At 35.8% G+C, this 21,051-nt stretch overlaps 2 protein-coding genes across 2 annotated transcripts; both read left to right on the forward strand.

The window, feature by feature from the left end:
• The first annotated feature begins 141 nt into the window (after positions 1 to 141).
• LOC130612208 (synaptonemal complex central element protein 2-like) lies at positions 142 to 3,140 on the forward strand. The gene is made up of 4 exons (XM_057433510.1): positions 142 to 961; positions 1,750 to 1,922; positions 2,192 to 2,329; positions 2,822 to 3,140. Exons 1-4 carry the CDS (start codon positions 921 to 923, stop codon positions 2,893 to 2,895), a joined length of 426 nt encoding a protein of 141 aa, XP_057289493.1. The 5' UTR covers positions 142 to 920; the 3' UTR covers positions 2,896 to 3,140.
• Positions 3,141 to 5,530: 2,390 nt separating this feature from the next.
• On the forward strand, positions 5,531 to 20,834 carry LOC130612251 (uncharacterized). Its single transcript, XM_057433556.1, has 15 exons — positions 5,531 to 5,716; positions 5,967 to 6,077; positions 6,739 to 6,957; positions 7,097 to 7,208; positions 7,597 to 7,766; positions 8,545 to 8,655; positions 8,756 to 8,785; positions 8,915 to 9,175; positions 11,331 to 11,548; positions 11,665 to 11,770; positions 11,869 to 12,255; positions 12,600 to 13,064; positions 13,200 to 13,385; positions 13,527 to 19,274; positions 19,619 to 20,834. Exons 1-15 carry the CDS (start codon positions 5,617 to 5,619, stop codon positions 20,326 to 20,328), a joined length of 8,934 nt encoding a protein of 2,977 aa, XP_057289539.1. The 5' UTR covers positions 5,531 to 5,616; the 3' UTR covers positions 20,329 to 20,834.
• Positions 20,835 to 21,051: the final 217 nt, after the last annotated feature.

The raw sequence follows: 21,051 nt of genomic DNA on the forward strand, positions 1-21,051 counted from the left end.
TATTTTTTGGAGGTAAAAAAAACTTTGCCAAATAATTCAATACTTTCTTAACAATTTTCGTGTTTTTTGGACATTTTTATATTTTTTATAATAGTTATGCATCCAATTAATGCAGGGCTTTTATGGAGTATGTAGAATTTGAGAAAGTCAAAGGTTCTTAGGTCAGTAAAAGGCAAAAACCAGGAAGTGTTAATGGTATCACGCACTTGACTATAATATCCTGCACTTGACAAGATTTACAGTAAATATGTTCTGGCTCCGAGAAACTACTCCGAGAAACATTCGTTGTGGTTTGCAGTTAAGTTAATTTTAAATACTTGAATCAAAGAAATTTTATGTGCTAGAATATGTGAAAAGGAAATTATAAAAAAGTATGTCCGTGAAAACCTTGTGGTGGTTATACCGTATCATTTTTAAACAAGAAGATCTTTTGTTGTTATATCTGTAATGTTTTTTTTTTCTTAGGAAAATTTTAAATACCATGCTTCAGTCCAAAATTCTTTTTTCAGCTTTCTTCAGTGTAGTTTATATGAACTTATGACCCTTTTTTTTTCTTTCTTTTTTACCCAATTTTAATTATGTTTTATCAAGTATACATAATGTAATAATATTTCTGTTTATTGATATATAAATAATACTAATAAGTCATAAATCAAAACTCAGATAAATGTGTTGATTCTTTGGATGTATCAGGTTTTCACTACACATATTTGATTCAGCCAGTATATGTTTATATGCATATATATTACTATAATGGTTTTGTTATGTTACTTGTACGTTTCTCTAGAACGCAAGATTTACCGGTTAATATATGTCATGTAGGTGAAATTTCCGCAAATTATATATGCGTTTCCTGAAAAGTCGTATATACAAGCTTTTCTTTTCAGTGTGTATATACATGTTAGTCACTTCATCTTTTGATGGAGAAGAAAAGGAAATTTAATGGCGAGGAAGCAAATAGGTATGTTTACAGTCTTCTTATAGTTTGGAAATAAAAAATCTGATTGTGTTAAGGGTAGGTGTCTACTTTAATGGAAGTATGTTTGGAAGCTTGTTATCACTTTAAGACATCTGCGAATCTTTGTTTATTTCCGTGACATTCTCGAAATTGTCATGCGTAAAAGTTAAGAGTTACAAGAGTTTAAAATAGATGCTCCGCCTTTTTTTCATTTTCACTTTTTGGTTTTAAATCCACATGTTTATAGAATGTAACATTTCCAGCATAATCTTTCAAAATTGATCATTTGACGACGTTAAATCCCAAAAAATTCAAACTTTTTGTAGATTGCTTTAACCACGAAACTTCCATCTTTTTTATTGGATTTTATCTTAGATTTTAATTTTTATAACGATTGGTGCATATTACAGTCTTGTTTAGTTAATAAAAATAGTAAAATTAGCAAGATATTAGAAAAAGTAACCAAATTTTGATCCAACCAAGAAAAAACCAAAAAGAAAAAACCAGAACGTATTTAACACCTTTTAGCTACAGTCAATGTGTACTCAGTGTTATTTTCCCCAATGTGGGCTGATATCTGCTGGTTAGTATCTTTGTATGACAGTTTCAAATGTGTCCACCAAAATCTTAAAAAATTGAATGTGACATGTAAAAAACTCTAGAAAATCAACCATGCGGAACACAGCTACAATCAGGTTATAAAAATACTTAGTTTTGTGCAAATTCTTGTTCTCTGTTAATATGCAATTCGACTTTGTCAAGAAATGTGTATTGTGAAAGCTTTTTTTTAGTGAGACTGCTGTTGGACATGTCACCGGTTGTGAAGATGCAGCTGACGATTCTACCAATAAAAAACAAGCAAATTCTAATGATGTGTTGTCATCAGAAAGTTTAGCTAGGCATGCGCAGTGTATAATCGACGATATGGAAGTGAAGAGGAAAAACGATGAGACTTTAATAGCTGGTAGGTTTTTACCAGTTTGACCTGAAAGTGAGCGGTAGGCAACATGTCAATGCTATACTGCTAAATAACCTGACATCATGGTATGCAACATAAATTTAGTCTTAGGAATACATGCAAGAAAGAAAAAAAAAGAAGTAAAATTGCTTTGTAATGGTGTCTATTTTTAAAAAAAGGTTAATGACCTTACAATAATCCAGAAAGTGATAGCATCCTACCTTCATGTAGCGATCATCGATTAATTATCGAGTTTGATTTTATTACCTTTACAGAATTTCGCAAGACGATGGAAATACAGACAGAGAGTTGGTGTCAAGCATTAGAAAATACACTTGCGAAGCTATATGAGAAGAACAATGAAGTATGTCAGGAGAAATTGCAGCAATTATACGCCATTCTTGGAAGAATAAGTAAGTGCCTATTCGTTTTGTAGTCAAGTGTTTTTGTGCAATCATTTTTACAACTAAAGGCTTAAGTTGAATCAGGGAAAATAGCCTATTTTTAGAACCCAAGAAAAAGCACGAGACAACATCATTTTTGAAATTCTCTGTTTCCTGGACATTGTTTTTAATTATTATCTGTTCTTTTTTTTAAGCGGAATAGTCTGGTAGCTTAATCAGTTATGGCTCGTTTTTTGCAAAAACTCTATAAGTGTCGTCAGAATGCGTCGTGTGCACGCTCTATTATCAAATCGTATGATGCGATTTTTGTTTCGATTTTTAGTACTCGTCTTAAAAAACTTTTACTATCATTCGATCATCTTTCATTTAGTTTTGAACAACACAAAACTGCTGTTAAATCCTGATGTGTAACTGCTAATTAAAACAGCTGACAAATGTGCTATTGTTGCTCTTGTTTTGTGTATATTAAAGTTACCATGGTGATTTTGTTTTCTTGCCTAGATCAACTCGAACAAGAGATGGGAGCATTTAAACAATCGTTGAAATTGTTATACACGGACGTTGAAACCTCATAGTTATACTTCTGTGTTTTTTAATTTACAATTCTCACTAAAATATCCGAAAAGCGGTTTCTGAATCAAGTCTTGTGTTACGGGAGAATGTATGTTATAATTTATCTTTGTAGTATTGTGACGTCAAATTTGTAGTTATATATATTAATTACTATATTTATATTTATGTTTAAGTTATTTTTGTTATTGTTTATATTTTGTGAATATGAATTTTAAAAGTTGTAAATAATTGTTGAAATTTCAGATAACGTTTTTTTTTGTTCTCCGTCACACAATACAAACATGACTTCCTATTATTACAAGCTCGTGAGTCAAATGTGTCCTACAAAAATGGAAATTTTTTCCTCTCTGAGCACCGACACGGGAGTAGTCGTGTGCTCGAATCTCATTTTAGTAACTATTTTTACTTTTTTCTTTTACTATCCTGCCTGCGAGAATGTGTTTCCAACTCGTAACTAACTAACCAAATGGTCAATTGCAATGTCACAGATTTAAACTTCGTGCCTAAACTCTCTAAGTACTTGGAAGCCATCTAAATGACGTTTCAGGCCAAAATTGGTATTTATTTTTGACAAAATTTGTCACAGTTAACAAAAAAATTATGCTGAACATAATAGTGACATCATAATTTTGATTTTTGTTACCTAAATGTCATTTTAGACCAAAAATTGGTCCGAAAATTAAAACTTTTATTTTCGACAAAATTTGACAGAGCTAACAGAAAAAGTATGCCGAACAAGATGGTTGCATGTTTGCATCAAAATTTTCCTTTTAGTCACTTAAATGTCACTTTAGGCCAAAATTGGTCCGAAAATTAGAACTATTTTATATTCGACAAAATTTGGCAAAGTTAGCAAAAAAAGTATGCTGAACATGATAGAGACATTGTCAACTAAATGCCGTTTAAGACCATAAACGTTTCAATCGCGCGAATGACTGATTTTTTTGTTAGCAGAAATTGTAGAATTGGGTCGCATTGTCGATGTTTCATAGTTGTGCATTTTTAATAGCAAGATAATTTATGCAGCGCCTGCGCCTTGTGTATTTTTTTAAAAAGATAAGTGTTGAAAACCTTCTTTTAACTAACTGGTAAAGTAAAGGTGTTTCCAACAAAGTTTTCCAAAGTGAATGTAGGCAGAGTTAAGGTCTATTCAAATACCTGGAAAGTAGTCTGCAAAAAATAAAATTTCCACAAATATAAGTAAGAGAAAAACGAAGATGCTCCACCATATATAAATAATGACGAGAACGAAATTCTTTTCGCTACGCTAATGACGCGCTAACATAGTGAAATATGATTTCGGAAACACTCCGAAAAAACGTAATTTTTCCGATTCCATCCTTGTTATTTTTCTCCACGCTATAATTGCACAGGATTCTTTTTAACGAAGTTTGCTGTTTGTGACAGTTCTGATAACATATTTTTTTAACTACAGCTATTTCCTTTTTCGAACAATTAAGATCGTATATTATTTTTCTTTATTTTGCTTTGGCTTTTGTTACTGAATTACTTAATTTTGAAAATTTTAGGTGGAGCTTGTGGTCTTTCTTATTCCTGTCAGTCGGTTCACCCAAGATGGACCCATCGAAAATTAAAATTTCGAGGAATTTTCCGTTCAAGAAGATCTCACAAATCAATTTTGAAAAATAACTGCATAGTGTGTAGAAAATATTATTGCCTATGTGAATAGCAAAATATGTTGTGTCTAACTTCGTAACAAAAATCACAATTTGATAGACAGCTTTTTGTAAACTTCATTAGGGAGGTTGTTTACGTATATCAAACGTCTTGTTTTTTGTGTACTCTAGGAGCAAGAAATTTTGAGAAAAGTTTTCGACATGCGCGAATCTTATTTTTTGCTTCAAGTAATACTAAGTTAAAGAAAGATATTTTATTGAATGGAACAATGAAAACATGAATCAGGAATTTAATACGTAGATGCGTAGATCTTTACACCTATATTTATATAAATATAATATTATTTGGTATGTAATTTTCATTCCAGAAAATAGTTAAGTAAAAAGCAAAAAAAATTGCTGTGAAAATTTTAATCGATTTGTGTAGGTTTTCAAGATTAAAATCACAAATAGATCTTATTAATTTTTCATCCACGAATTAAATTCTTGCAAAGTGTTTCGTTTTTTCCATTCGATTAAATTTCTATCAATAACGTAGTTCGTGCATTAAAGAAAAAATAACTTTCTTGCAAAAAAAAAAAAAAAATTTGTGCAGAGAAATAAAACACGAGCTGAGCTTGGTCATGCTCTGCAGAAATTCATCACAAAAGACTGTGTTGGTTGAACATACACATACTGAACAACTGTTGTTATAATGCTCAAAAGGATTGCAAGATATGAGCTTGCCAATACCGTCTTTGCTAGCGTTGATATAACCTCAAAAAGAACAAAAACACTTCATACTTCTTTAGTACAAAAGATTTTTGTGTGGTTATGAAGATATTTTAAAAAGTTTAAGAGATCAAAAGATGTACATCTTCGTTTGTTAATGTGTATCGACTTTTTTATGTATGTTTGATGAGGCGTGCAAAAAAGTTCGGCACACCACACGTTGAGAGGCGCTTCAATTGTAAACAGCAATCTACTTAACTTGAAGGAGAGAGCAGAACCTCTTCTTCCTATCACTTTCAGCATAATAAATCAAATACAAATCTGCGCGTAGCTAGCGATATTAAAATATGGTTTATCGATTTATTATTTTATGATATGAGATGGTTGAATATGACATATTTTATCTGGATTTATTTGGTTTATTTGTCCGTTCACATTGTAATTTGTACGGATGAAAAAATCAACAAAACTATAGGTGAGGCATTATTACAAGGTGTTAACGTATAATATTCTGTTCTACCGTAGAACGATCTTCAAACTAAACCGACAATTTTTTATTGTTAGAGCATAATACAAAAGATACGTGTCAGACCAGTCTAGTTTTTAGGGTAGTCAGTCTAGTATTATGAGTTCTAAAAGAAACATTACACATCTGCAAGTAGTAAACATGCCAGGGATTCAGAGTTGATATAGAATAGTGTATGAAACCTTGTACTTTTCCATAGTGACCGACGATGGAGATGTATTTGAAACGCGTGACGTCATTAATCAACAAATAAATGATGTGTCAGCAGAATATTTAGTAAATAAAAAAAAGCAAGTCAATAAACGAACGGGTAAGATACTCATTTTCACAACAAGATACCATGCTCCATGCGTACACATATAACTATGTGATGTCTGGCAACTTTACGCAGGGCTTAGAGAGTTGATAGTGGGTAGGGTTAATTGTTGATGGGTGGGATTAATTGTTGATGTGGGTAAGGTGGTGTAGCAATCTATACTTTTAAGTAAACCTTTTCGTTTTGTAAATTCTATTATTAATTCTTATATAACAGGTTATTTGGCCATCCTGCCAAAAAATAGAATGTAATAAGGAAAAAGGAAAAAGGGTTAAGATTGAGTAAATGTTATCAATCACGCTCCTGTCCGGAGACACACTTGTAGATAAGTTTATGGGTTTGCTAAATTGTATGCCTTAAGTAACCACATACTTTATGTGTCTACATGCATGCATGTCTCAGTGCTTTGCGTGTCTTGAAAGATCGTCTTTGGCTGTCACTATGTTAAAAAGTTTGACAAAACGAAAATAGTGATAATTTCCGAAAGAAATTTTGCGGTTAATGATTTGGGTATTTAAATAACTTTCCCAGTCATTGTCTTGGAAAACGTCACTCGCAAGTGACATTTAGGCACGCAAAGCTCTAAGAAACGTAATTTAGGTGCTTAATTTGAATTGATTCAGCCTATTATCTTGAAATTTATTATTTTTTACAGATGAAACATTTTTTCCGGGTTTGACGCAACAAATCTTCAAAGATCTCAACGATGATAATAAACAAGAACTTGCGCGAACAGATATCCCAGTCAATCCGGACGAACAATATATTATACCAGATATTAATCTAATTAATCCGGAAGATGCGCAAAGTGCTGTGGAGAGAATATATGGATATTTCAAACCCCCTGAAAAAGGAGAATATATTTTCAAAATATGTAAGTGCTTGGTAGCAGCTCGGTGTTTTGCAAGTTTAATTTATACTGTTTTATCGTAGTTTAATTTGCTCACTCGCTACATCTCCTCAGTTAAATATCCTCGGGTGATTAATCTTTTTTACTCTTGTCTTTTATTTAGCAAGTAAAGGTGAAAGCACCTTGACTCTAAGCACTTCAAAGGATAAAAACGACATGAAAAAATATGCTGATGTTGAAGCAGGACAGGTAGTTGACAAACGTCAGTATGACAAGTAAGTAAAATATAATACCTCGTTGCAAGCTTCGCTTAAGTAAGACTACAACAATACTAAGGAAAAAATCCAAAGGATGTATTACCTCTTTGTATTGAATAGTTGTATCAGTAGCGCTTCTCCGTTTTGACAAGAATTGGTACCATGAACAAAGAAGCATGCCGAAAATGATAGCAGCATGAAAGTTTTTATTTTTGCACCTTAAATACTTTTTTGCCAAAATTAGTCCGATATTAAAAACTATTTAACTAAAATATGGTACGGTATAATTGCAACAGCGTTTCGATCCTTAAATTCATACAACCAGTTAGGGATTTTTATATGTAAAAAGTAGCGATAACCTAGAGACTTCTCAGAACTTAGAATAATGTGTTATAACATAATTTAGGTACGAAAATCAAAATTCTCGCCCCATTCCTTTGAACGCCAATCAGATGTACTATATGGAAGTTGTTCATAAAAAACTAGATGGTGCTAGCCATTTGCAGCTTGGGGCGTTGTTCCCGAATGGAGAAAAACATTTCCCACTAGAGAGTAGATATTTTTACACCGTGAAAGGTTTGTTTTAACTTTGTGCTGTTGTGTTTGTTAGGGTAACATCCTAACTTCTTTTTGGCACTGTGTCGTTGAGGGTCAATCAAAAGAAGGGTTTAAAGCTCTAAGCTACGTACTTCTAAGACGATCAATTGTATTTTGAAGGAACGGAAAGAATCGATTTGCATAGTTAGCCTTTTATTCAGTCTGCGTTTAAACTTAATAGTTTCAAAACTGCAACATTCTGCCACTGCGCCAAACACAACGTCGCTCCCCCCCCTTACGCACCATGAAAGTTCTCTAAAATGTTAAGGTAACGGCTTTTTTGGGGTGTTTTTTGAAGTTGGCAAAAAGCATCAACTGCCCAACAGTCTGGAACCGGCAGACTTTGAAAGCGTTTTTTTGTGTGGGCTAATAAGTAAGCAATGTGCTAATCACATTTTCTATTACGAGTGAGTGAGAATCACAGAACAATTCAGCTCAGAACCCAAAAGCCCTAAAGTTAGGGAAAAGGGGGCGTGCTGACATCAGCAACATTCAGCATTTTAAAAGAGTTAGCATATAATTTAATAACCTGACATTTTTATTCTAAACCGTCGTGTGAATTTTGCCGTGTTCAAAATGCGTAATCTATTACGGTATTCGTGTACTTAAACACTTATGAGGATTTTTCAACCTTGCATTTATATTTTGTGTGATGACTTTAGATACCAACGAAAAAATTCTCAGTCTAGCCTTTATAAGCACCAAAAAAGAACGTAATAAAATTATATAGACGACAATCTATTTTACATATTTATAGATCCTAAAGAAGACAACACAGCAGAATTAACCAATCCTTCACCAATGAAAAGCGATGGTGGTAGTGTAGAGAAAGCACATGATCCTCACGTACGACAACTACATCGTACAGGTAAATAAAAATAAAAAGATTTCTGCCTATGCTTAGTTAGCTGAAAGTTAGATTTTTTTTATCAGTAAAATTTTGTAAATCTTTACGCTTATTTTTGTAGGTAAACCAAACGCCAGTCCTTGTGGTACAAGTAAGTTAACTATTCGCCCAAAACCCTTTGTCAACTACTTATGTCTGTGCCAGAGACAACAGCAACAGTGTGCTTCAAAACATTATCTGCTTCACTGTAGCTACTGTAAATCTCTTCATTCACTTATAGATCTACGAGTTCGCTTATACTCCACGAATTTCAACTGTCTAAAACGCAAGGGCCATATATGTAAATATGCATTGAGTGGTGAAGACCGAGTTGTCAAGCTACGTCCAAGAGAAGCTGCAACGACTTTTGTGATCACTAAACCTGGTTTGAATAATTATGCAAACTCTATATCCTTTCAAGTAGATGGCAAGCATGGCATATTCCTTCTTAAAGACGGTGATAGATATATTGTTGCTTCAAACGATGGTTCTAAAGACTTTGGTAAGCTCTATCTTTTTTGCAGTATTTTTTTAAAACTACTTTTTTGTTCAAACGTGTGGAATTTTGACAAACTATCGATGGCCGGTGGAAAGTCCACGAGTCCGCCCGTATTGCGTGCGTTTCGCTACTTGCGGTACCATTTTGCGTGACGGAAAGACGTATACGGGTATTATAATATAGACTAGCCGTTAACTCGTGGAAAAATCCACGGGGTCGCCCGTCCTTTATATATCGCATTTCGTGTTTCTGTAACAGGACGCGGTTTTCGCGGACAGACAGACAAAATACGGCTATTATTAAAGAGAAGCCGGGAAACCCGGCGTCAAAACGCAGGGTAAACCGCAAGTCAAGGTGTGATCCGGCGTTGAACACTCTGTGGAGCGCTTAATAAGAGCCGTAAACTGTGTCACACAATCAGGTGGAGTGCTTTAGTACAGGTATACAGTATGTCGTAAATCAAGTAAAGCGCATACACCATTATAGTGTTGGGACTGTAACATATTTTTAAAAAAATAACTTTCCCGCAACGATAGCTGAAATAAAAATATAGTTTATAAACTGTTGTTACCCTGTCATAGCAAAAACAACCTGCAAATATTATTTTATTTTGAGGAATAAGTTTTTGTGAAAGTTAAAGTTGAAAAAAACTTTCTCATAGACTGTGTTTAAATAAAAACACAAGAAACCGTCCATTGATAAGAAGCCGTCCATTGCTAACACAGGGCTGAGCGCTTAGTACAGTTAAAAATTGTTGCACATCCGTACAACCGCTATTACCAAGAAAGTTTAAAATTAATTCTCACTGTGGGCTGACTCCTTAGTACAGGCACCTGGGCGTAACAGCCGTTTCCAAAAAAACAGTCCGTTGTTAACTGGGCTAAGCGCTTAGTCCAGCCAAAACAATCGCTCAGCCATTTTATTTGCAGAAAAAGTTTTCAGGAAAATATTAAATAATGTAGCTACCTAGCTAACTGCATTTAGCATAAAAATTATTGCTTAAGAATGTTGTTGTAGCTAAACTGAAATTTTATACTTTTTAGCCAAAGATAATAGCTATGGAGCTAATTGAATAACCACAGCCTCAACATAAAAATAAATGTTGGCTAGGGTAGAAAGCTCTTTTACCATACAGAATAGTAATAAGTAAGGCTCTAGGATGGCTAGCTAGTAATATCTTGGTTCCTAGCCAAAACTGAAGTGTTTAAGATCTGCTGATCGTTTAAGATCTATCTTAACATTAAAAACAAACAGAAAACAAATATAACAAAATATAAAGCTTTCAGAAGATAAAAAGGTCAAACAACAGATATACAAACCACTACAAACCTCACACACTGACCACACACGACCATTTTGAAAATCAAAGTGGCCTTCGTTTGTCCAGCCGTAAAGATCTTGGATTGTTTTTTAAGCAAAAATCGTGGATTGTTGTTTAAAGAATCAGGCGTCGTGAGTGGTATTCTACGCGCCAGCTGTCAAAACAAAGTCGGTAAAAATATATCGCATTTGGTTTTGGTGCGTAATTCACAAAATTTCGTGTTTCCGCAACGGGACACGGCTTTCGCGGACAGACAGACAAACTACGGCTATTATTAAAGAGACTAGTCGTTTCCCGTGGAAAAATCCACGGAATCGCCCGTCCTTTATATTAACCCGTCGCAATAAAGTGGATAAAAAATATATTGCATTTGATATTCATGTTTCCGTAACATCATTTTCTAACTCAGCGGGGGGTCTGCGCAGCGACAGACAGACGACGGCTATTATTATAGAGATAATTAAAGATGTCTTGAAATTGTCCTATTCGGTTACTATTCTGCAAATTCAGATACGAAGTTTTTTTTACAATCCTGTAGAAAGAATTTGTTTGAAAGCTCAAAATTTTTGTTATTCACGAGTTCGAATTTGGCCTGATTAATAGAATCGTCCTAAAATCTTACCCCTTAAAATTACCCCTGAAAAAGAATTTCCAGTTTAATTTTCTCTGGTCACCATAACGACAACGACAAGCGCTATGTCAGCAGCAATGACATCAGCGATGACGAAACGGCAACGACAAGAAGAAGGCGACAGTGACAAAAACACAAAATGTGGCAATGGTAAATATTATAGTCATCTTAAAGATGGTTTATACTTAAACACGTTTTTCTTTCAGCGTCTTTAAGTTCATTCAACGTTGACAGTCAAGATGATATTGCTCCTGCATCATATGGTATCAGGTTATTTCAAACTAGAGTCAGTTATCTTTGCCATGGTCCCTCCTCCACAGATATTTATAACGATAGACGTTCTCCTAATTGCGCTTTTTATATGGTGCCGGTGGAACTTGATATGAATTCGTTTGAACCATCTTGCAACAGTTACTGTCCGCAGGTGAGTTTGTTTTGAAATGTAGCAATACCTTCACAAGTTCTAACATCTAAATGCTATTGCCGGTAAAAGGAAATAAAAAGATTTTATTTCTAATTGAATTTAATGCAATTTCATAGGAAAATTTGGAACGAAAATTGGATTCAAAACCAGGTAATACGAACGAAAAAGCGCCACTAAATGTTTTGGATGCTTTGGCGCACCATACGGCTGATGTTGAAGCAGGTAAATTGGAAATATACCATAGCCTCTTCGTGAAGCAGCAGAACCAATATCTTGCACGCTTTTTACCCCTATATTTGATTACTACTATATTCGTTTAGCAAAATACGCTGCGAAAGTTAAATTGATGACAACCGTGGCCAAAAATCCTACGAATGTCATCCCAATTGAAGCAGACGCTGAGAAAATCTTACAAGCAAAACATATAGCTCCAATAAATTTAGATGAGGTCAAAACGAATCCTGTTAATAAATACACGCCTGTGAATCTTGATAAGCAAAAGCGTCCTGTGTTACAGGTATCTCCCATGAAGAGCGTGGGCGTACAGCCGTTCATTTTGGTTAAAAGCGCACCTCAAGGAGCGCATCTTCATGTTGTTAGCATTCCGCAACACAACAACGAAAATGAAACGCCGTATGCAACTGATAGTATTTTGCAGAGCAGCAACCCTGGTCAGACAATGCTGATTAATTCTTCACTTAGCGAAGGTAAGTAATTTTCTGTTTACTTATCCAACGCCCATTTCCAGTAACACCCAGGGCGTAATAATTTCCAATCAAATACGGCAATTAATTATCTATTTGGAGATCTACAGGACGAAGGTCTTTAATTGAATAAAAAATATATAGAATAAAAAATGGACAATAACGTTGGTGGAAGAGAAGTGGAAATGTTTCAAAATTTAAATGTATTGATTATATGTAGAATTGCACTTTTCTTCCAGATTGTATGTATTATTTTAGCTATAAAAGTGACCTCTGCATTTAGTTGTCTCAAGTTAAGCCGTGATTATTTCGTCAAAATGCGCTCATGATGTGCTTTTTAATTATAGAGCAAGTAGAGCCACGTCAGCAATATATCGCGCTTCATTTAAACAATAATGTCGGTACGACTGGTGACGTCAGAATAATTTCAAGTATTAAACCAGAAGGTTACGTACTTGGCAAAGAAGTGTTTAAACTGAAAATATTATTCAAGCACAAATATGAGAAACCCGTTGTGTTTCACGGTGTGGATGAAAGTAGTTCAGGTCGAACCATTTTGTTGAACGGACAGAGAGTTATGAAGTTTTACCCGACTGCTGATGAGGATCAAAGTACGGAAGTTTCAGTCACTGCTGTAGATCCCGTCACTGAAGTTCATGCGGAACCGTCTAACATGGATTCTTTTAAAGATCCGCCTCCAGGAATTGAGCGTCCCAAACCAGCTCCACCGGTAACATCTCCAGCGCCTACTTTGCCGCCCTTGGAGACTGCAGTAGAACCAACTAAGGAAAAACCGCCAAACAAAGCTAACTGTAAGTTCCATGTTTTCCGTGTCTTGTCTTTCAACTAATTACTAAAATATGTATCCATTGTGATAATACTGCAATTAAATCAATAAAATCATAATCATAAACAATCAACCTTAGAATGTTGTTTTTTAATTTTAGCTGCAAATCCACCAGACCAGGGTCACATCACCTCCATATCAGGCGTGGCCCGCACTCACGAAGAACTTTATCCGCCCATGAAGATCTCCAATGCAGTTGATGAATCTATTGACTTGCCTGTAATGATTGAAAAGAAGCAGTACCATCGTCCTGCTGCGCCTGTGGATGAGAACGCGAAACAAAAAGGTATATTGGACAAATTTCACGTCATCAAGACTAATGCCTTACTTACCCTATTCTTTTTAAAACCCTTCCATGTTAAATTCTTAGCACGTCGCTTTATTTTTTCAAACTATAAGCTAATTAAACTTTCTTTTTGCTTTTAAGATGGCGTACCTGATGTTATGGAGATATCATATGATGACGACAATGGACAGAAGAAAACCATTACTGAAATTCTTGTTGATGGTAACGCTGTCAATAATACAAGTTTGACAAGGAATAATAAAAATCCTGCGTTGCTGGAGACAAGTGCTGCGAATTATACAGGGACGTTAATAAACACAACATCAATAAAAGAATCTGAAAACATCACAGCGTCGCTAGCAGGAAACAAGACCGTAAATATAACGAACAGCTCAAACAGTGAAGAGAAAGAAACGAGTAAAGTCATCCATGGAGAAGAGCTACAACACATGGAACATGAAGTTAATAAAACTGCAAGTTTACTAGCTTCGTATCCCAGCAACGACACTGCATCATTCCAGAACCAAAACCAATCAGATATTGTGCATTATGATTACATTGATTTCATTGGTTCAGAAAATGAAACAACAAATAACACTGAACCACCTAATTCTAAGATTGAATATTTTGCAGCGAATAAAAGCGTGGAGCAACTTAACACAGAAATGTTGTTTGCTGGAAATAATACTCAACTACGCAACGAAACAAGTGATCTTTTGAACAACGCCACTTACACGGAACCGAATGACGCTGATAGTGAAAGCTACTCTGTCATCAAAAGTCTTGACGAAACGCAGAAGGAACTTCGTGAACTGAATTCTCAAATTGAAAAGCTTGATAAAGAAAGTGATGCCTTACGTACGGTCAAGCCTTCTGAAAACACCGTAGAATCCACAGTACCGGATGTCAGGGTTGGTGCTTTTGAACAGTCGAATGAGAAAGTGGGATTTGAAGCTGTGAGACAATATGAACAGAGCGGTACCCCTGACAGTTGGAGAAGAAACACTGAGCAAGCAGTGGCGAAGTTATTGCCAGAAGAAGAGATTGGTAGTCGAAGTGAGAAAAAAACAATCACAGCCTCACCAGATCGACCGGGCGGAAAACAGGTCCTTGAAGATGGCGATACTGTTGTCGGAAAGAAAAATATTCTTAACACCATCAAAGCTTTAGAAGAAAATAACTACCGCAGTAAGGTCAAATCTTTAAGCAACTTTTTGAAAGAATACACCAATGAAGATGAAGGAGGAAAGCAAAGATACGAAGCATGGTTGGCTGAACATCAGCACCCAAATTCTTGGTACTATGGTATACCTGTTGGCGGTGTAAAACGATCACCATTCAACCGAAAAAAGTCTTTTTTTCATTCACCAGCGTCTCCGACTGACCCGGTTGTAATTCATGACGATGACACCGGTTATATGAAGCGTTATAACGTGCATCCACAGATAACGTTTCCCCGTCAAATTCAATTTCATGACGACAAAAGGGCGAAAATCCCCAATAAACCACCAGCAAAGAAACGTAAGACCAAACACGGCAACAAACGCAGAAGATATCGACGTAGCTTATGTGATTGCGCACAAGGTTGCGCAGATGACAAAGACATTGAGGCTTGCTTAAGTAATTGTGAAAACAAGTGCTCTCCGTCTTTGGTGATACACGAGAAAGAGAACACAAGAGAAAGAAGAAATGCGAAATATCTAGGCGAAAAGAAAAACGCGAGTACAGTATTTGATGAAGGTATTGTGAACGATATTGAAGAGGAAACAGCTTTTACTGCTGATAAAAATAAGAATGGCCGTAAGTCTTACATTTCAGAGGAAGATGATGTGGAGGAGAAACGCTTTAGGAATAGAAGAACTAAAAAAGCGTCCGCTCCTTCTAAGAAAAGTGTGATACCTATAGCACAGCGCAACTATGCTTATCCATACTCGTATAATTTTAAAAATATGCTTCCACTCAAACGCGCCTTCGTTGAAAAACGAACTTCGATGCAAACACGCCCTCCTTTTCCCCAACACAGCAATCAATACACTAGTAATCTTCAAACAAATACTTACACTAATAAACGAACGATTCTAAATGACCGGCGACCGATGTCTCAATATTATATCTCACCCCAATACTACATGAAAAGTTATGTTCCCCAACAAACTAGGTATCAATCGTTTCAAAGATGGTATCAACCACAATCTACCAACGATAAACAAGCAAGTTTCTACTACAATAACGTCTACCCAACACAAAGACAGTATTATGCGAAAAACATTGTACCGGGAGCCTCTCCTTATTACTATGGCAACTACGCAAGATACTATCAACAAAACAAAAATACTCCTTTATTTTACGCCAGGAATGGCGTACCCGCCAAACCTGCAGATGTAAAAGCTAAAATTCCTGCTCATAAAACGCCCTCTAACAAAAGAATTGTTAGTCCTGTCAAATACATTCATGACGAAGAACTTAAAATGAAGAAGTTTAAAGTTCAAACTGGCGCCAAAAGGATGTTGGTTTACCCTAATCACTTGGTGCGCAAACCAGCTGAAACATCGAGGCCAATCGTGAGAACGGTAACGGTGATGAGACAAACACCGGTAACGCATCCAAATATAACTATCGACGAAAACAAAACATTCACGGGAAATGTTGAGAAGTTGAGTTTAACGAAGAATACAACGAAATCGGCTAATATAAACAAAGAACATGAAGTGGAAAGCATGAACCAGGAAAAACACGTGAAAACAGATAAAAATGGTAATGATAATAAAACTGCTTCCAATGGTGAGAAAAGGATGAACAAAGTAAATAAATATAAGGCTGCCCTTATGCCTTCCAAATCTGGAATACCATATTACGCCAGGCATACCGAATCGGGGAGTAAACGAAACATCGAATCAAATGCAGCCAGCGTTAGTAACAGCACAAATGCAACGACAACTTCCAGCATTTCGAATGAGACAGTGGTAGACTTAAAGGAAACATTTGAAAAATATCTGAACAAAGATGACGTAGTTAACAATACTGCAGGGAATGTGACAAATGATGTGATAAAAGAGAAAGGAAATATGACGAAAACTGGAGAAAGCAAAAGTAAAATCGTCAATAAGATTATGGAAGAAGAAAAGAAGGGTAGTGACGAGAGAAGAAGAAATTCTTATTTTGCTATTGAGATTGCGGAAGATGAAGATGAAAATAAACCTGAGCCGACTGAAAAAGAGTTTGCTAAGAAAAAAACATCAGATTTAGAGACAGCGAAAAAAGAAATTGAGAAGGAGGAAAAGGCTAGAGAGAGTCTTACTGATAAAAATGGAGGAATTGAAAATGTTATATTCGACAACAATGTCGATGTGTCGTCAGTATTTTTCCGACATGACGCTAAATTGAATCGCAATCATGAGCAAAACACTACAGGTATTCTAAAAGATATTGAGAACATTCAACCGGCAAGTGGAAAAGGTTTTGTAAATCATACCGGAAGTGAGTTAAGCTACACCGATGCTGTGTTTCCGACGCAATCTTTTCATCGCGCGGCAACGCAGGGTTATCAAGATGTGGCCACAAAACCTTACATAGGCGTAGAATCTCCTAACAAAGCGTATGTTAAACAAGAAACTGTCAACAAAGCTTTTTTACATCATGACCAACCCACAAAATTGTTCAGTTTAGATGTTCCAACTCTCCGACTAAAGCATCAATTAACTGCTATCACGAAACAATTCAACAACATCGATAACCCTACCAAATCAAGTGAAAGTATAAATAGCTCTACTCAGTCGTTTCGTAAAGCAATAAACTCCACCCAGTCTTATTCCGAAGTTGACATCCCTACACAGCAGTTTCACAAATTGGAATACGCGACGGAACCAGTTATTAAGTCTGCCAATCCAACATTGCGATTTCATAGAATTATAAAACCAACTAGGTTTTTTCACAACAGTAAAGCTCCAACAAAACTGCGTGGTATTGAGAACATTACGAATATCGTTCAGCAGGAGGGTTCTCCTCCTCAAGAAGTTAACAAACCAACCCAAGCTGTTCATAAAGAGGAAGAGACGACAAAAGCTATGGAAAACACAGATAGTCCATCAAAAGCATTAGTAAGAGATACCAAACCTAATAAAGTAAAAACGCAGGTTAATATTGTCAACGCTACGAAAGTCGAAGCAATGCTACACAATAAAACACTGGCTAACAACACAAAAATATTGAGTGGCGAAAAAAATGTAAGTCATGTGTCTAATGCCACCCGCGAGAGAGTGAAAACCTACCTAAGAAAGACCAAGGAGAGACTGATGATGGAAAAACTTCACACTCCAAAAGAAATTGAAGCAGTTTACACAGACCGTATAGATGGAGCAGAAACACAACGAGCTGTCCAAACTAACTTTGATGAAACTGAAACCAACATGCCGTACAAAGCATATTCGAATCATGACAATGTCAATGGCGATTGGTTTGACACAGGCTTTCAACCAGATGTAAAAACCAAACAAGATATCAAAATGTCCAAATCTGGATTTCTTAATAAACTACTGAAGCCAAAGGACAGGGAAAATTCATACGATGTGTCTCCCACAAGTAGACAGGTTGAAGATAAAATTAAAAATATTGTAAACGCAGCAGAATTTACCGAACAAAGTGAACTCCAGAATCTGATTAAGGAATCTATCGGCACTGCCCTGAATGAAGAACAAGCAACATTAAATGGCGTAAATACGAAACACGGGTATAAAAATATGAGTGATCTTGTCACTTCTGATGCTGATGCTGAAGCGAGCAGGCCTCCTAAAAGCGAAAATGGGGAAATGGCGAAAATAATGTCGGATTTTAAGGACGAGCTTGCACTGAATGAACAAGATCCTAGCTCTCCGATGATTGAAGATTCAAGCGACAAAGGAGATATCATGAGAGAGTTGAAAGTAAACGATCAACAAGAATACAATGCGTTGAAATCTGATCTAGAAGGTTCACTTAATCAAAAGGAAAGGTTTCATGCCATGAAGAACTTTACAGACATTCAAGATGTTGATGATGAAACTGGAGAGAAGAAACATGTCTTGCGTGGATTAAAAATATCGCGTAAAAAAAAGGATAAATCAGAATATAGCGAGATTAACACTAAGGTTAGCGAGTCTGAAGGCGGTACAACCTCCCTGTCTGCAAAGTCAGCCACCACAAAGCCTGAAGGAGATGTCAACTCAAAACTTAAAAACGAAAATTCCTTATCCTTTGATTCATCGGACGAAAGGAAAGAGACAACGGCTTCTATTTTCCCAACTGCGAAGGAGCACAATTATCGCAAATATCAAATGGAGACTAACAGCGAGAAGCCAAGTTTGGCGGGAATTGAAGAAAAATGGAAGAAGGTTAAGGAACAGAACAAACATATCGCTGAAGAAGAGGATGAACGACTAAATGAAGAAATGCTATCGAGAAAAAATCATACTCCTTCGGAAGACAAAGGAGAAAACAAAAACGGTGATTTACTAAGTGCATACTTCAAAGAAATAGAAGGAAAGACAAAACTATCGGAAGGCAAAGAATTAAATTTGAGACAAGAGAAAAGACAAAAGAAAATTAAAGCTACTCTCGCCATGATCAACGATATAGAAAGTCAAATTGATGGTATGATACATGCGTCAGATAAGGTGGAACACAAAAAAGCAAAGAAAAGGGGTAAAGCCGCCATTTTTACTGAGTTGACAGGTAACAATGTTGAAAGTAAGGATTCTAATTATGGGAGTGGCGAAACACATCGTGTAGCTTCTCGGAGAAAAGAAAAAATAAAGAAAACTGAAAGAATCAAAAGTAGCAGGAAGTTGAAAAAAAATGAGAGAAATGAAGATGAAGACGAGGATGAAAGAAACGAAGAATTAGAAGACGCTGATGGTAAGTTTGCGAATCTTGTGATTTATAATTTCAACCACTGATACTTACCCAAAGGATTAAAATATGGTCACCACTTCTATATATTGTGATGATTTTGATGAATGGGGAAATAGTATTTTTCAAAAGAATTGCTTTTGTTGCAGACTGTTTTCTCTTAATGAAGTAGCCTGTGGTCATTTCCAAAGTAGCCTGTGGTCATTTCCAATATCACGACTTTCTTACGATCCCCAAAAACTACAGGGTATGCTAAGCATTAACAAAAAGAAAGAAGAATATGATGCAAGAATTTTAATAAGATAAAGCGACTTAACTTTGTTAATTATTCTGTTTTTTATTTCAATTAGATGATGACGAGGACTATGCGGAAGAAAAAACTTCACCAAAGAGAAAACATGCCACACCCAAAACAGACGACGATGAATATGAGGACGAGGTCGGCGATGATGACCACTTCGAACGGACTCACAAACAGGTAATGCCACGTAAGCATAAACATCAGTTTGAACAACCAATCACAGAACGGCACGATGAGCATGATGAGAACAGTATCGCTAACGTGATTGCCTCAAACGACCAGCGAGTTAGGCAGCAACAAGCGAGTGAATTGCTTAACCTACAAAAGCAAGAGGTAAATGAAGATCTTCTGAAATTAAAAGAAGTAACTCAAGATGGACTGCAGTCTATGTTTGCAAAAGCTGTTGCTAAGCAACAGAAGTTTATGGATGATATTCAAGGTCCAACTGAAGATCAGAGTGAGGATTTAATCGCGAGAGATCAATTGCAAGACAATCCTTATAATAATGAGAATAATAATAATGAGAAACAATTAATGACAATTTTAGGGGACCAAATGTTACCCTATCAGAGAGAGCAAAATGAAATAGGGAACAATTATAACTTTGTGAATGAAGATGAAATTCCCAGTAATAGAAAAAGCGAAGTTGAAAGAGAAAGAGAAGACTTAGATGATGATCTTCTAGAACCGGAAGATAACGGCGACAATGACGACTTTTATGACGATGATAGACGGAGAAGAACCGTCAATCTCGTATAAATCACGTGTTACTTATATTTAAACGACATCTTGATGGGAAGGCAAGGATGTAATGTCAGCACAGGCAATGTTTAATCCACATGCGTTCAGGCCATAGTGCTAAATGTCAATATGTACACGTCATATGGTCAACTTGTTTCCAGGCTTTGACACATGGTTTTGTTCTCTTCTAGAAACTGTAATCGAGCGAAAAAAATGAACGGGAGTAAGCGTGCATATATTCAATGGTTTTAACCATTTTTAGCATGATAAGAATTTTCTACCTGTCTAGTATTTTTTGAAAGCAATGAGTTTCTGTCATACTTAACACGGTTCGTGATTCATTTAGTAATACTAGCATTTCGCGCCGAAATCCTATTTCTTAACTTTCGATGAACTGCAGACACACCTTAGCTGACTGTCACGTGACTAGATTTACCATGTGGCTATATGCATATGTAATATTTTTATACACTGTAAGTTTTGTATTTAGTTTTAGTAGCTAATAATATAAAAAAATATCCAAAGTGGAAAAATTATTTTGCATCTTGTCAAATCATGTTGTAACAAACGTTGAAATACACGTTCTCGTCTTCAACACCGTATCCTCAGTGAGAGTAATCCTTCTCTCAAGAAGCTGGAAGTGTAAGCTTGTAACGTACCTTTGATATAAAACTGATTAGGAGATTTGTTTCGCTATGGTGCTGAGGCCATGCCAATAAAGTATAAAGCCGGGGCTCTGTT

The sequence above is a fragment of the Hydractinia symbiolongicarpus genome, chromosome 10, assembly GCF_029227915.1.
Source record: "Hydractinia symbiolongicarpus strain clone_291-10 chromosome 10, HSymV2.1, whole genome shotgun sequence".
Lineage (NCBI taxonomy): Eukaryota > Metazoa > Cnidaria > Hydrozoa > Anthoathecata > Hydractiniidae > Hydractinia > Hydractinia symbiolongicarpus.